General features: G+C 46.5%; 1 protein-coding gene across 1 annotated transcript; it reads right to left on the reverse strand.

Annotated features, from left to right (window-relative positions):
- Window positions 1-859: 859 nt before the first annotated feature.
- LOC113020772 (nuclear GTPase SLIP-GC-like) lies at window positions 860-8,204 on the reverse strand. Its single transcript, XM_026164996.1, has 8 exons — window positions 7,679-8,204; window positions 6,911-6,935; window positions 6,659-6,751; window positions 6,493-6,580; window positions 3,036-3,249; window positions 2,716-2,940; window positions 1,150-1,350; window positions 860-1,053 (listed from the first exon to the last, which is right to left on the reverse strand). The coding sequence occupies exons 1-8, from the start codon at window positions 7,784-7,786 to the stop codon at window positions 883-885; spliced, it is 1,125 nt and encodes a 374-aa protein (XP_026020781.1). The 5' UTR covers window positions 7,787-8,204; the 3' UTR covers window positions 860-882.
- Window positions 8,205-16,534: the final 8,330 nt, after the last annotated feature.

Below are 16,534 nucleotides of genomic sequence, written 5' to 3' on the forward strand. Positions count from 1 at the left end.
TTTCTTGTTGATTTATGGTATAGCAATCACACGTATATCTGTTTAAGTATAAGAGCCTTTTGTTAGATGGACTCAGACACCTGGCACCAGCTTTAGGGAGTCTTCACAGGGTCACATCTTAACCTCACACAGATCTCTCACACACACCCATATACACACACACACACACCCACATACACACACACACACACACACACACACACACACACACACACACACACACACACACACACACAGGCAAGGTACTCTTTGTGTGAATGTAGACGTCATATGTTAATGAACCTATGCATATTCATGTAACCTCAATAAAAGAACAGTGGTACGGGAGAACGGACGAGAGCAACCGGGTCAGGCGAGGGAACGGCGCCTCTTCGGTCTCTCCCGTGCGCGAGAAACATGAAGAACTTTGCCTACTTCGTGTCTTGCTTTGCGGTGTAATTATATTGTCTTCAACGTTCCAGCGGATAGGTACAAGCTACAAACCTATCAGTTAAAAACTTTCTTTTAAAGTAATGCAATAGTTACTTTTCCTAGTAATTAATTACGTTTAGAAACTCAGTTACTAACTCGATTACTTTTTGAAAAATAACTAGTAACTATAATTAATAACTTTTTCAAAGTAACTTGCCCAACACTGGTGACAAATAAAGGTTGTTTGTTTTGTTTGCTTGTTAAAAATACACCATTATTCGCCATGCCACATGCTGTGAGTTGGGTACTGACTTCACAAAGAATTTTACCAGTACTGTGTTAGTGTTGAGAATATTATGTGTTTTTAGTAAATATCTGAATACAACTATTATTCAATATTTCTCCCACAAGATTGATCAGTATGTGATTTTTAAAATTTTTTAAATTATGCACTTTGACATCTTAATTCACTTACCGATTGTCTGAAGGATCAGACTTGGTGCAGATAAAGTGAATTTGCTCACACTGACCACCATTTCCAATGAGGCCATGTGCACTTTTTAGAATCTCCCAGGCCTCATTCTCTGATGCTGCCAGAGTAATTTCAGCCACAATCCACACAGTAGAACAATCTCCAACAATCTGAAATAAATTATAGCACGTCAATTATAAATAATTAATACAAAAGATGTTAAAACAACACCAGAAAAACAACAAGAAGTTGATGTGAAAAATTACTTGTCTCCACATTTCGTTCCTGCTCTTGTTGCGATCGCCATTTCCAGGAAGGTCCACAAGTGTGACATGATCAAGAAAATCATTGTCTGGCACTTTGACAGTCACACACTTCACAAGTGGCCAGTACCACCTCTTTACTTCTTCTGTCTCATTTGACTCACTTCTTGTATATCTCACAAATTCTTCAGACAACCCTTCAGCCTGCAAAAAACAACAACAACAACAAGATAAATATAAGCCAATTGAATGTATGTGCCCATAACAAAGATTTTAATGATTGCATGAAAAAGAAGATGGGAAATTAAAATAAGACATCCTATCTCAAAAATCTGAAATGAAAACCAGGAAAATAAATCCAAAGTAATTCGATTTTTTTATTTAAAAAAGAAAGAAAGAAAGAAGAAAGAAAGAAAGAAAGAAAGAAAGAAAGAAAGAAAGAAAGAAAGAAAGAAAGAAAGAAAGAAAGAAAATAAACCTTTTTTATATTTTACTGTGGATCACAGTAAGTGGCCTGGTTCTTATATAGTGATTTCTTGTACTGCATGTAAACATTTGAAGCACTTTATAAAACTTGCCTCATTACCCCAAGCACTTTTTTCTGGGTATGTTATTTCTAGCTAACACTTACAAACATTCATTCTCTGATGGATGCATCAAAGATCAACTGGGGGTTTGTAGATATTTGGCATGCTGACTTGAGGGAGCCAGGGATTAAACCCCCAACCCTCCGATTAGTAGGTGACCTGCTCGACCTTCTGAGCAGGAGTTTTACAAATGTGAAACTCTTCAACACCTCCACAAAGAAAATTGCAAGCTCCATAGTAACAGGATAATCAGACAGCAACAGGATAGTAAACCATAAAATTTTAACCACCACAATTTCACTTGTTTTTTTGTTTCTTGTTTGATGGATGTCAAACATTCTGGAAATGAGGCACATCTACATATTGCCGACATATATCTGCTCAGCAATAAACTGCAGCAACATCTGCTTCACCAGTGCTTTGATTCTGTCTGCACTTTCCATTAGGGTGGCATTACACAGCGTGGACATCTTCCTGCTGCAAAGGTGCAGCATCAGGGAAGCTTAATGCTGCTTGGGTAACTATTGACTGCTCACTATGTGATGTTCATAAGCCACACACTGCTATGTATCTCACCCAAACTGTGGTCTAATACAGTGGTCCCCAACCCCCGGGCCTCGGACTGGTACCGGTCCGTGAGTCGTTTGGTACCGGACCGCGAGAGTTGAGGCTCAGGTGTGAAATGTATGGTTTTCAGCGTTATTTTGTTATCGTTTTTATCGTTAACTCGGTTTTCCTGGGTCTTTTCACGTGTGTTATGAATGAATCTTCTTTTTTTCGGTACCGGTACTAGTTTTATTTTGTTGTATTTATCCGCAACACCTTAAAGGCCGGTCCATGAAAATATTGTCGGGCATAAACCGGTCCGTGGTGCAAAAAAGGTTGGGGACCGCTGGTCTAATATATGCTTTAAACTGCAAGTATTCCTTTGTTCTAGAAGAAGAACCAGATTTTATTTTGGTCTGTATTACTGCAGACTTACTGAGTCACTTTCCAAAATTTTTATCTTGGGCTTCAGAAACTCTGGAATATCTCTGAAATATTTGTTGTCCATGAGGCTGAGAGTTGATTTTTCTTTCCACTCTTCTCCATACAGCGCTGATAACTTTCCATCATGGTCAAGACAATCATCATTACCACCACCATCATCATCATCATCATGATCTTCAAGAGCCTGTTTTAGGGACTGCACCTCATTTTCCCAATCCTAAAAAATAAATAAATTATATCTTAATTTTAGTAAAGCAGTTTTCTAACACATTACTTTACTTCAAGAATCACCATATTCATATTTCATTCTACCTCTTTTGTAATGAACTCGATGTGTGCCTCATACTTTGATCCATTGGTAGCCTCCACCTTTATCATTACTGAGGTACATGCACTGACACTTGCAGAAGGCAACAGGCCCTCCTTATTTATGATGGCATTGATTAAAGAGCTCTTTCCAGCCCCAGTTCTACCAAAGACACCAACCAGGTGTCTCCTTTCTGTCTCCAAATCTTTGATTTGATCCCTGTTGAAAGAGATTAAATATGGATTAACTGACCCATTCTCAGAAACATCAAACTGAAAATGCAGTAAAATCAGAAAGATTTGTTTTTTTTTAAATGTGTTGAAAAAAATCGCCTTACTACTGGAACAAACTACACAGCTCCATGTTGAGCTCTGACCGAGTTTAAATCTTTAGTTTAATGTAAAGGTGGATATGTAAAGCCAGCTCATATACACGTACTATAACGTTTGTGCCTTTATTTTGGTAACTTCCTTTGCAAACGGAAGTGAATGTTGTAACGGTAACTAGCTTGATGTACAAAAGACGCAAGAAAACGGTAAACTACTGGTAACGGAGAAAAAAGAGAAAAACACGGCTAAACTGTATAAAAATGAATGGTTCTAGCTACAGTCGACAGGGAACAAGGTATGCAATCTACATAATTTAATTTGAGCAATCGGAAATGTATAATTTGTATTGTATAGTTTAATAGAAAGCACCATAATCATTAGTTAAACTAATGTAATGAACTGTTAAAATGATGTTATATGTATAGCATGCAATTGTTTTCTTTGTTTGTCTAGCTCTTACGTTGGTTCGTTGTCTCATACACAGCAAGCAGTAATAAAAGTCATTCAACAACCATCAGTTCTGGCCTTCTCAGTTCGACTGGATGCCACAATCTTTATTATACCCAATATCAGCAAAATGTTCCTCCTGTGGAGGTATGTAACAACGACAGGAGAGGTCTCAGTGTCTCACTCCAACAACTTTATTAACTGACAGAACTTCACATATAGTCAGCGCCAAAATCTCCACCCCCACACTTCCTTTCAACTTGTGTGTGAGTGGAGCCACCTGGTGGTCCGCCACACATACCCCCCCTTGAACACACAGTCAGGTCTCCATTCAGTCCAGGACCCTGGGTCTAAGCAAACGACCCGCACGACTGAACCTGGGAGGGAGAGAACAGGCAGAGGAAGGTCCATCCTGTGAACGAGGCTGGTGAAGGCGAGCAGGAAAGGCAGGAGGAGGCTCAAACGTTGGTGGTCCGGGGGTAGTCCTGGGGGGAAAACCAGAGACTGTCAACCCCAGCGCAGGAGGTCGGCCACGGCGAGGGGCCTGGGCCGGCACTACATCACTGTCTGGAAGAACATGTGCTGGTTTAAGTCTGTCAACACACACAGTCTCCCTTCGACCCCCAAAATCCAAAACAAAATGTTTCTGGCCCGGTTCAATAACCCTGAACGGGCCGTCATACAGCGGCTGCAGCGGTGTCCTGTGGGCATCGTGCCTGACAAAAACAAACTTAGCAGTCTCTAAAGTCTTTGGAACAAAGGTGTCAGGCACGCAATGGTGCACCGGACCAGGAACCCGAAGCGAGTGCAAAAGCGGGGTGAGAGAGAGCACCGATGGATCGAAGCAGGGAGGAGGATTTTCAGGCAAGAATTCTCCAGGCATGCGGAGGGGCTGACCAAACACTAGCTCAGCTGGGGAAGCGCCGAGATCCTCCTTAACCGCAGAGCGCAGCCCAAGCAAAACCCACGGGAGGCGGTCAACCCAATTGCCATCCTTTAAGGAGGCGCGAAAGGCAGCCTTCAGCGACCGGTGGAACCGTTCACACATCCCATTAGCCTGCGGGTTGTATGCGGTTGTGCGGTGGACTTTAGCCCCCAGTCCATCAGCCATGGCCGACCAAAGCTCGGAAATGAACTGGGGGCCTCTGTCTGACGTAATGTCCGCGGGTGGGCCGAAACGCGAGACCCAGGTCGACAAAAACGCCTTGGCCACCACTGCTGCGGTAGTGGACGCCAGGGGGACTGCCTCCGGCCACCTGGTGGTCCGGTCAACAACAGTCAAAAGGTGCGTAAAACCTTGTGACTGGGGCAAGGGACCCACCAGATCGACATGCACATGATCGAAACGTTTGCCGGGTATGAAGAACGGCTCCAGGGGCGCCTTGGTGTGTTTATGAACCTTCGCGCGCTGGCAGGGAATGCACGCCGACGCCCATTCCTTAACAGATTTGCGAAGGCCTGGCCAAACAAATTTAGAGCTGACCAGTTTAACAGAGGCCCGGACCCCTGGATGAGAGAGAGCATGTACCGAGTCAAAAACTTGACGACGCCAGGAAGCGGGAACCACAGGGCGAGGGCGGCCGGTGGAAACGTCACAGACGAGGAGGGGACCACCGTCCTGCACGGGTCTGTCCTCCAGTATGAGGCCCGTCTGGGTGGATTTAAGCGCGAGGATGTCAGGGTCACCGCTCTGATCGGCAGCCATGGCGGAGTAGTCTATGCCGAGAAAGACGGGAGAAACCAGCGCACGGGACAAACAGTCAGCCACATGATTGGATTTACCAGCCACGTGCCGAATGTCCGTGGTAAACTCAGAAATGGCTGCCAACTGGCGCTGCTGGCGTGCACTCCATGGATCGGAAACCTTGGACATGGCAAACGTCAAGGGTTTGTGGTCCACGTATGCGGTAAAGTGACGACCCTCGAGAAAAAACCGGAAATGACGAGACGCCAGGTGGAGCGCCAGTAGCTCCCTGTCAAAAACGCTGTAATTGCGTTCGCTGTCACGTAGCGTACGGCTGAAAAAGGCGAGCGGTTGCCAGACACCCGAGATTCGCTGTTCCAGCACCGCACCCACCGCTGTGTCCGACGCATCAGTGGTCAACGCAATCGGCGCTGAGGGGGATGGGTGGGCCAGAAGGGCAGCATTAGCTAACGCTGACTTAGCATCAGAAAACGCTTGGATGCTGTCCGGAAACCAGTCAACGGGGTCATTAGCTTTTTTACCCTTTAACGCCCCATAAAGGGGCTTCAGCAGATGTGCCGCTCTGGGGAGAAAACGGTTGTAAAAATTCACCATCCCCAAAAATTCCTGCAGTGCCTTAACAGTCGTGGGACGCGGAAATTCCGAAACAGCTCGGACTTTGTCAGGCAACGGAACCGCGCCCTCGGCGGAAACACGGTGCCCAAGGAAATCGAGAACGGGCAACCCAAACTGGCATTTGCTCCAACTTACTTTCTACCCCCCCCCCCCCCCCTTCCTAACCTTTATTTTTTCTTAAAATGTTACATTTTCTCAGATTAAGAACTTGATATGTTTTTGTTTTCTGTTGTCAATAAAATATTAGAGTAAGAGATTTCATGAATGTTGGTTTTTTTTTTCCATTTTCATTTTACAGACTGTCCCAACTTCCTTGGAAATGGTTGGAAGAGCGTCCAACAAAAATAGGAAATCTTTATTACTCACTTTAGGAAAGCGCTGAGCTTGTCACGGCCATGTAGTCTTTCACTGACACGTCTCATTATGTCTTTGACATCAGACAGTATTTCTGTTTCTGTCAGAGGGAAAGTAAAAAACTAGTAAGTAGGAACCTGGAACCAGTGTAACGCAAATATGGTCCACTGATATGTACCTGACTGTGATCCTGCTGCAGAGTTGTATTGTCGTTTAGGAGATGGTTGCCATTCGACGAACTCACTCTGAAAAAGTTCTGACTTTCTTTTTCCTTTTTGGATTTAAACAAAATGATAAAATTAAAAAATATATATCTATGAATATTGAAACTTCTGATTATGGTGTATTTTAGATGTTGCAAAAATAATACTGTGAAAATAAATAAATAAATTAGATGTATTAAAATGAGAGTGAAATACATTTTTCTCACCTTTTTCACTTATGGATGGCAAATCCTGTGGAAGCATATAAATATTCAACTTTCACATGAAGTTAAATTATTATAAATTGTACATGTATGCATAATTGAATTTATAGAAGAAATCATTGCTCCTGTACAGAAACAATTTGTTCTTTAACAAACTGTCAAAAACATTCACATGCACTTTTTAAAATGCACACACTTATATTTACATATATTCTCAACTAGCACAGTGATTAAAAAAAAAAAGGAAAACTTTTGCATTCTTGCCTCTCAGTAAACATGATCCCATGAGTCAATGTTTCTGCCTAATTCAGCACCAGTGACACAGACCTAGAGATCAGTTGGTGACCATCCCATCCCTGGCAACCACCAGCTGTTAGGGTAAAGTGTGTATTCCAACATCAGGCAACTACATCAGTTGTTTAGTGGTTGGTGGAGGTTGTAAGAACTTTAAGTCGCAGGGTGGTCAGGCTTGTGTGACTGGGGCCTTCACTTTATATAGTTGGGAAAACTTGGGATTTACTTACCTGGATGATTGAGCATGTATCAAGACAGAAACTAATATCAATCTCATTATGCTCCTATTTATCAATATCAAAACAAACTTTGGCATCTATATTTTGGTTTGATCCGCCCACCACCAGGGCCATGCAGAGCTGTTTAAAGGGGCGGGTGCTCAAAGTTAAAAACAGGCACATAGAGCCAGGCTGAACAACAACACACATTCTTTAAGAATCTAATACAGAATCGCATCATACTATATCACTGTTTTACCTGATGGGGTACAATGTTGCTGTTGAGGAGTTTCTGCTGATCCTGCTCCTGATAGTGCAGGAGGAACGGGCTGTGTTGAGCTGCTCCTGGAGACTGTAAAAAGTCCATAGGAGAGATGGTAGCTGATTAAACAAGTGCTATGAGATAATAATAAAAAGATTGGTGAAAGTGCCATGTCAGCAACCATAAGGCAACAAAACTGTGAGAAACAAACTAGACTATGAATCACTCTTTGCCTCTCTTCTTCCGCCCATCTCCTCATCTCATTTATCACTCTCCACTTGCTGTCCATCTGAGGCACAATTTACTATTGCAATAAACTATTATTTAATTATCCACACTTAAAAACTCATCCATCTATTCTATAATAAAACAATAAGAGAAAAATGTTATAGAACCAAAACATTGCAGGTGTGTTTATCATTGTTTTATGCTGGAATACCTCTGCAATGCAACAACTGGTACATGTGTTCTTGTGACCTGTGCTGTTTTTTTTTTATTCCAGCCAGAGAGGGATCCTCTGCGTTTAGCCTCAAAAAGCTCCCTTTGTCACTGTTTCCTTACAGGGCATGTCTGGACAATGTCATATCATGAGTAAAAATGATTTAAAAAATCTATATGCATAAAATATGCACACATACATACAGGTACACAGGCACATACAGTGATATTTTATACCTTCTCCAGAATACTGCATATATCCTACTATGGCCACATGTTTGCATCATGGTCCTGATCAAGAATCCTTATTGTTTATTCCTAGCGCTCTAATAATAAAGTAATTAAAATTAAAAAAAATTAAGTAATAAATATATAATAAAGTATTTATGATGATTCAGTTTGTTTGACTATCTACTCTGTGCAGGCAGAAAGCCTATTAAATGCTTAAACTGTAGAGATACAATAATGTTGCTGCTGTAAAATCAGCATTTTGTCATATTTGAAATATAAATCTAATATATTCCGTTTAATATCTTTTCTTTAAAACAGTGTTTTTCCATAATACTGTAATTATAATGAACCATAATTATGTGGACATGCATATTAGATAGTTTTTAGTGAAATATAAGCCCTCCAGAAAGGCAGGGAAACGCCCTGTAACTTACTTTAATACAAAACACGTTCCCTAAAACGGTGGACAGAGCTACAGACCCGTGACAGCGTTACCCAGTTAGCTGGTGGCTAAAACCAACACTACTTGTGCAGTTATTAAAAGGACAGGTAATGTTTGTCTCGCTGTTACACACACAGCACGCTCATTTGTTTCAATTCGTCAGTTGTCACAAGACAGTTTACCAACGTGTATAAAATAAGCTAATACTGCTGTGTGCTGTAGACTAAAGAATACGCTGTACACCTACTTACTGGCTTTTGTTGCATCAGTCTCCTACAGCTCTGCACCGCTCAGACAGCAAAAAATGCACGTGCTCTTTGCGAGTTCGTTCCCGGTTCGTAACCAGCGCGCTCTGCCATCAAGGGCGATCATTGGTTAATGGTAGTCATGTGACTGATGGAAACCACATCCTGTTACTTAGCAAAACTATGATTAATAGTTAAATATTATTGTTGAGGGGAACAGACAGGACTCCACACGCACACAAAAATAAACAAAAAATAGTAATAAAAATAAAAACTAAATAAAAATTATTCTGGCAAACCGTCAGGCGTCTCAGGAGGGGAAAGCGGTGCTCTACCTGCACTGTGTATAGTGCTGGCGGAGCGCTGTTGACGTCGACTGAGAAAATTGTCAGGCGGTGGAAGGAATACTTCGAGGACCTCCTTAATCCCACTGACACGTCTTCCGAGGAGGAAGCAGAGTCTGGGGATGAGGGGAATGACCCGCCAATTTCCGGGGGCGAGGTCACTGAGGCAGTTAAACAACTCCTTGGTGGCAGAGCCCCTGGTGTTTTTTTTTTTTTTTTTTTTTTAAATGACATCAGAAACAGCAGTATGCGACATTACGTGATGGCAGAGCTTCAGTTCATCCTTTGTCATTTTTTTTTTTTTTTTTTTTTTTTTTAATAAATAGGACAGGGGGAATGAATGAGAGAGAGAGGGGGAGAGAAAGAAAGAAAACCCAAGGGGAGAAGAGACGGTGAGAAGGGGGGGGAAGAGAGACAAAAAAAAAACAAAAACTCCTGGGTCACCTGTATGGAGAAAAAACAAACAAACAAACAAACAAACAAACAAACAGAGGAGACAGCAAACAACAAAGAGCAACATAATAATAGAGAAAACAAAGCACCATCACAATAAACTAGCTAGTCATAGATATCAGTATTTACTAAGTAATAAACGATATTGTGCAGCACGCAAGATAGACAGCGCACAGTGTGCTTTGAGGCAGCAGCCAAGAAAGCTTTAGTCCGCGTCTGTGAATACCCATGTGTGCATACCTGTGTGGATCAGCATGCTTGCATTCCAAAGGTTTCTCCATGTAATGATCTGCTAGGGAGTGTGGGGGGGCCACAGCCCCATCCTCCAGGGTGTGAAGCGGGTATGGAGGAGATCAAAACTCCAGACATCCAGAGGCCCCCAGAACACAAGAGACCATGGAAGACCAACAGAGGGGCAGCCGCGCCACTGTTCCAGTAAGAGCTGAGGAGAGTCCCAGATGAGGGCTCACTCAGCAGCCGCGGAGCAGAAGCCAGGGGGGGTTGCAGTGACGCGCCCGTGAGCTCCGCCGGCCCCCAGCTGCGCCTGAGTGACCGAGCCCTAGGCCGAGAGGCCGGGGGCACCCCACCTCCAAAGGGGCCCGAGCGAGCCCCAGGCCCCAGGCCCCGACAAGCGGCCGCCAAGGAGTGAGCCGGTGTGTACCCGGACGCCCACCCCCAGACACAAAGAACCACCAACACACCGACACCTGAGGGAGTCCGCCACCGGCAGGGGAAGTGGTGGTGGGTGGAGATAGGCCTCCAAACCTTGGAGGGCCTGAGGTGTCCCCAGAGAGGTGGCGTCTGATACCCAACCTGACATATAGACACAGACATACAGGCACACACAGACACAAACATCCATTCCCACCCTCATGCTCTCATATGCACTCACTCCACACTCAACCAACGTGGAGACAGACATAAAGAGACGCTGTACACACAATCACACTCCCCAAGCGTACTCTACAAACCGGGTCTAGGTACCCTTGCCCCTGGAGGGGGGAATTGCACCCAGACCCAGGTGGTGTTACCCTTTTCCCTGCGGTGGGGAGAGGCAGACCACCCCGACTCCGCAGCAGCAGGGAGGCCCCACACCCCAGACCGCAGTCGGACGGCCAACTCCTCCTACTAGCCCCCCCGCTCCAGCAGGCCGCAGAGAATGGGGGTGGGAGAAGACTCCAAACCTCCCTCCACCCGCTCATTGTAGTGTTGATGCATATGTGTTCTAAGGTGCAATTAAAACCCAGGAGGGCATGGAGCTACCTGCCAAGGAGCAGCAGGTAAGCGCATGGTCCCTCCTGCTAGCCCTCAATGACTAAGTGTATTTAAAATTGAGAGGTGGGCAACGACGTCAGGGGTGAGGTATACACCCTGATGGTGATTTGGAGCCCCTGGTGTTGATGAGGTCCGCCCCGAGTTCCTGAAGGCTCTGGACGTTGTAGGGCTGTCCTGGTTGACACGCCTTTGCAATGTTGCGTGGAGATCAGGGGCAGTACCTGTGGACTGGCAGACCGGGGTGGTGGTCCCTATCTTTAAGAAGGGGGACCGGAGGGTGTGTTCCAACTACAGGGGGATCACACTCCTCAGCCTCCCTGGGAAAGTCTATGCCAGGGTGCTGGAAAGGAGAGTTCGTCCGCTAGTCGAACCTCGGATACAGGAGGAACAATGCGGTTTTCGTCCTGGTCGTGGAACACTGGACCAGCTCTTTATCCTCTCGAGGATACTTGAGGGTGCATGGGAGTTTGCCCAACCAGTCTACATGTGTTTTGTGGACTTGGAGAAGGCATTCGACTGTGTCCCTCGGGGTGTCCTGTGGGAGGTGCTGCGGGAGTATGGGGTGTCTGGCCCATTGCTACAGGCCATTCGATCCCTATACAACCGTTGCAAGAGCTTGGTTCGCATTGCCGGCAATAAGTCGGACTCGTTCCCGGTGGGTGATGGGCTCCGCCAGGGCTGCCCTTTGTCTCCGGTTCTGTTCATAATTTTTATGGACAGGATTTCTAGGTGCAGCCAAGGGGCGGAGGGCTTTCGCTTTGGTGGCCTCAGAATCTCATCTCTGATTTTTGCGGATGATGTGGTTCTGTTGGCTTCATCGGGTGAGGGCCTCCAGCTCGCACTGGAGCGGTTCGCAGCCGAGTGTGAAGCAGCGGGAATGAGGATCAGCACCTCCAAATCAGGCCATGGTTCTCAGCCGGAAAAGGGTGGAGTGCCCACTCCGGGTCGGGGATGAGTTCCTGCCCCAAGTGGAGGAGTTCAAGTATCTCGGGGTCTTGTTCGCGAGTGATGGGAGAAGGGAGCCGGAGATCGACAGACGGATTGGGGCTGCAGCTGCAGTAATGCGGACGCTGCACCGGTCCGTCGTGGTGAAGAGGGAGCTGAGTGTAAAAGCGAAGCTCTCAATTTACCGGTCGATCTACGTCCCTACCCTCACCTATGGCCACGAGCTGTGGGTAGTGACCGAAAGAACGAGATCGCGGATACAAGCGGCAGAAATGAGCTTCCTCCGAAGGGTGGCTGGCCTCTCCCTTAGAGATAGGGTGAGAAGTTCGGCCATCCGGGAGGGGCTCAGAGTAGAGCCGCTGCTGCTCCACATCGAAAGGAGTCAGCTGAGGTGGTTCGGGCATCTGACAAGGATGCCCCCTGGGCGCCTGCTGGGTGAGGTGTTCGAGGCATGTCCCACCGGGAGGAGGCCCCGGGGCAGACCCAGGACACGCTGGAGAGATTATATCTCTCGGCTGGCCTGGGAACGCCTTGGTATTCCCCCGGATAAGCTGGAGGAGGTGGCTGGGGAGAGGGAGGTCTGGGCCTCTTTGCTTAGGCTGCTGCCCCCGCGACCCGGCCTCGGATAAAGCAGATGAAAATGGATGGATGGATGGATGGTACACTTCAACTGTGAGAGACAGAATGTGGAAAAAAAAAAAAAATCCATGAATTCACATGGTAGGATTTGTAAAGAATTTATCCGTAAATCAGGGTGGCAAATAAGTATTTGGTCACCTCAAACATGGAAAATCTCTGGCTCTCACAGACCTGTAACGTCTTCTGTAAGACGCTTTTCTGTCCCCCCACTCGTTACCTGTATGAATGGCACCTGTTTGAACTCATCAGCTGTATAAAAGACACCTGTCCACAGCCTCAAACAGTCAGACTCCAAACTCTGCCATGGCCATCTACAATAGGCAAGCAGCTTGGTGTGAAAAAAAATCAACTGTGGGAGCAATCATCAGAAAATGGAAGAAATACAAGACCACTGATAATCTCCCACGATCTGGGGCTCCACGCAAGATCTCATCCCGTGGGGTCAAAATGATCATGAGAACGGTGAGCAAAGATCCCAGAACCACACGGGGGGACCTGGTGAATGACCTGCAGAGAGCTGGGACCAAAGTAACAAAGGTCACCATCAGTAACACACTAAAACGGCAGGGAATCAAATCCCGCAGTGCCAGACGTGTTCCGCTGCTGAAGCCAGTGCATGTCCAGGCCCGTCTGAAGTTTGCCAGAGAGCACATGGATGATACAGCAGAGGATTGGGAGAATGTCATGTGGTCAGATGAAACCAAAGTAGAACTTTTTGGTATAAACTCAACTCGTCGTGTTTGGAGGACGAAGAATACTGAGTTGCATCCCAAGAACACCACACCTACTGTGAAGCATGGGGGTGGGAACATCATGCTATGGGGCTGTTTTTCTGCCAAGGGGACAGGACGACTGATCCGTGTTAAGGACAGAATGAATGGGGCCATGTATCGTGAGATTTTGAGCCAAAACCTCCTTCCATGAGTGAGAACTTTGAAGATGAAACGCGGCTGGGTCTTCCAACATGACAATGATCCAAAACACACCGCCCGGGCAACAAAGGAGTGGCTCCGTAAGAAGCATTTGAAAGTCCTGGAGTGGCCTAGCCAGTCTCCAGACCTCAACCCCATAGAAAATCTGTGGTGGGAGTTGAAAGTCCGTGTGGCTCGGCGACAGCCCCAAAACATCACTGCTCTTGAGAAGATCTGCATGGAGGAATGGGCCAAAATACCAGCTACTGTGTGTGCAAACCTGGTAAAGACCTATAGTAAACGTTGGACCTCTGTTATTGCCAACAAAGGTTATGTTACAAAGTATTGAGTTGTATTTTTGTTATTGACCAAATACTTATTTGCCACCCTGATTTACGAATAAATTCTTTACAAATCCTACCATGTGAATTCATGGATTTTTTTTTCACATTCTGTCTCTCACAGTTGACGTGTACCTCTGGTGCAAATTACTGACCTCTGTCATCATTTTAGGTGGGGGAACTTGCACAATCGGTGGCTGACTAAATACTTTTTTGCCCCACTGTATGTATCTTATTTACACCCTGAGCTGTTTCCTGTTGTTTTCGTTATAAGGCCCATGATCATGAGTTTCACATCCTGTACCAAATTTACCATATGCAGTTACAAGCAGAAAACTTCTTTTAATACCCTATGATTTGCACATTTATTAACTTCTGGATTACTATGTATGTATTATATTACTATGTACTATATCTATCTATCTAAAACACCCAGCACGCCCCTGCGGGCGGTTTATCCTTCAAGCTCAGGTCCTCTACCAGACGCCTGGGAGCTTGAGGGTCCTGCGCAGTATCTTAGCTGTTCCCAGGACTGTGCTCTTCTGGACAGAGATCTCCAATGTTGTTCCCGGGATCTGCTGGAGCCACTCGCCTAGCTTGGGAGTCACCGCACCTAGTGCTCCGATTACCACGGGGACCACTGTTACCTTCACCCTCCACATCCTCTCGAGCTCTTCTCTGAGCCCTTGGTATTTCTCCAGCTTCTCGTGTTCCTTCTTCCTGATGTTGCTGTCGTTCAGAACCGCTACATCAATCACGGCGGCTGTCTTCTTCTGTTTGACTACCACCACTATGTCCGGTTGGTTAGCCACCACCATTTTGTCCGTCTGTATCTGGAAGTCCCACAGGATCTTAGCTCGGTCATTCTCCACCACCCTTGGGGGCATCTCCCATTTTGACCTCGGGACTTCCAGGTTATACTCGGCACAGATGTTCCTGTACACTATGCCGCCCACTTGGTTATGGCGTTCCATGTATGCCTTGCCTGCTAGCATCTTGCACCCTGCTGTTATGTGCTGGATTGTCTCTGGGGCATCTTTACACAGCCTGCACCTGGGGTCTTGCCTGGTGTAATAGACCCCAGCCTCTATGGATCTTGTACTCAGAGCTTGTTCTTGTGCTGCCATGATTAGTGCCTCTGTGCTGTCTTTCAGTCCAGCTACTGGTAGGATTTCTGGATATCAGCCACCTCCTCTATCTGCCGGTGGTACATACCGTGCAGGGCCCTGTCCTTCCATGATGGTTCCTCGTCTCCCTCCTCTTCCTTGGGTTTCTGCTGCCTGAGGTATTCACTGAGCACTCGGTCAGTTGGGGCCATCTTCCCAATGTATTCTTGGATGTTCGTTGTCTCATCCTGGACTGTGGTGCTGACACTCACCAGTCCCCGGCCCCCTTCCTTCCGCTAAGCGTACAGCCTCAGGGTGCTGGACTTGGGGTGAAACCCTCCATGCATGGTAAGGAGCTTTCTTGTCTTTATGTCAGTGGCTTCTATCTCCTCCTTTGGCCAGCCTATTACCCCACCAGGGTACCTGATCACGGGCAGGGCGTAGGTGTTGATGGCCCGGATCTTGTTCTTACCGTTCAGCTGACTCCTCAGGACTTGCCTGACCCTCTGCAGGTACTTGGTGGTTGCAGCCTTTCTAGCGGCCTCTTCATCGTTCCCATTTGCCTGCGGGATCCCCAGGTGCTTGTAACTGTCCTCTATGTCTGCAATGTTGCCTTCTGGTAGTTCAATTGATGTCTCGTCTCGTTCACTCTTGGCATACAGCTTGATGTCATCCATGTACAGGAGGTGGCTGACAACTGCTCCGTTCCGTAGTCGGTATCCGTAGCCAGTCTTGTTAATGATCTCACTGAGGGGGTTCAGGCCTATGCAGAACAGCAGTGGGGACAGAGCATCTCCTTGGTAGATCCCGCACTTGATGGTGACTTGTGCTATGGGCTTGGAGTTGGCCTCTAGTGTTGTACGCCACATCCCCATTAAGTTCCTGATGAAGGCTCTTAGGGTCCTGTTGATCTTGTACGATTCTAAGCATTCCAGTATCCAGCTGTGGGGCATTGAGTCATAGGCCTTCTTGTAATCAATCCAGGCAGTGCACAGGTTGGTCAGTCTGGTCTTGCAGTCTCGGCTGACTGTTCTGTCTACCAGTAGCTGGTGTTTTGCGCCTCTGGTATTCTTGCCAATCCCTTTCTGTGCCCCATTCATGTATTGACCCATGTGCCTGTTCATCTTAGCCGATATGATGCCTGACAGGAGCTTCCATGTAGTACTGAGGCAGGTTATTGGTCGGTAGTTGGATGGGACCGGTCCCTTCTTGGGGTCCTTGGGGATCAGGACCGTTCGACCTTCGGTTAGCCATTCCGGGTGTCTCTCGTTCACTAGCAGCTGGTTCATTTGTGCTGCCAGACGCTCGTGGAGTGCAGTCAGCTTCTTTAGCCAGTAGGCGTGAACCATGTCGGGCCCTGGTGCTGTCCAACTCTTCATACTGGAGACCCTTTCTTGGATATCTGCCACTGTGATGGTTACTGGACCCTGTTCAGGGAGGTCGCTATGGTCTGCCCTCAAATCCACTAGCCACTGAGCATTGC

This window comes from Astatotilapia calliptera, chromosome 4, assembly GCF_900246225.1.
Source record: "Astatotilapia calliptera chromosome 4, fAstCal1.2, whole genome shotgun sequence".
NCBI classification, from domain to species: Eukaryota; Metazoa; Chordata; class Actinopteri; order Cichliformes; family Cichlidae; genus Astatotilapia; species Astatotilapia calliptera.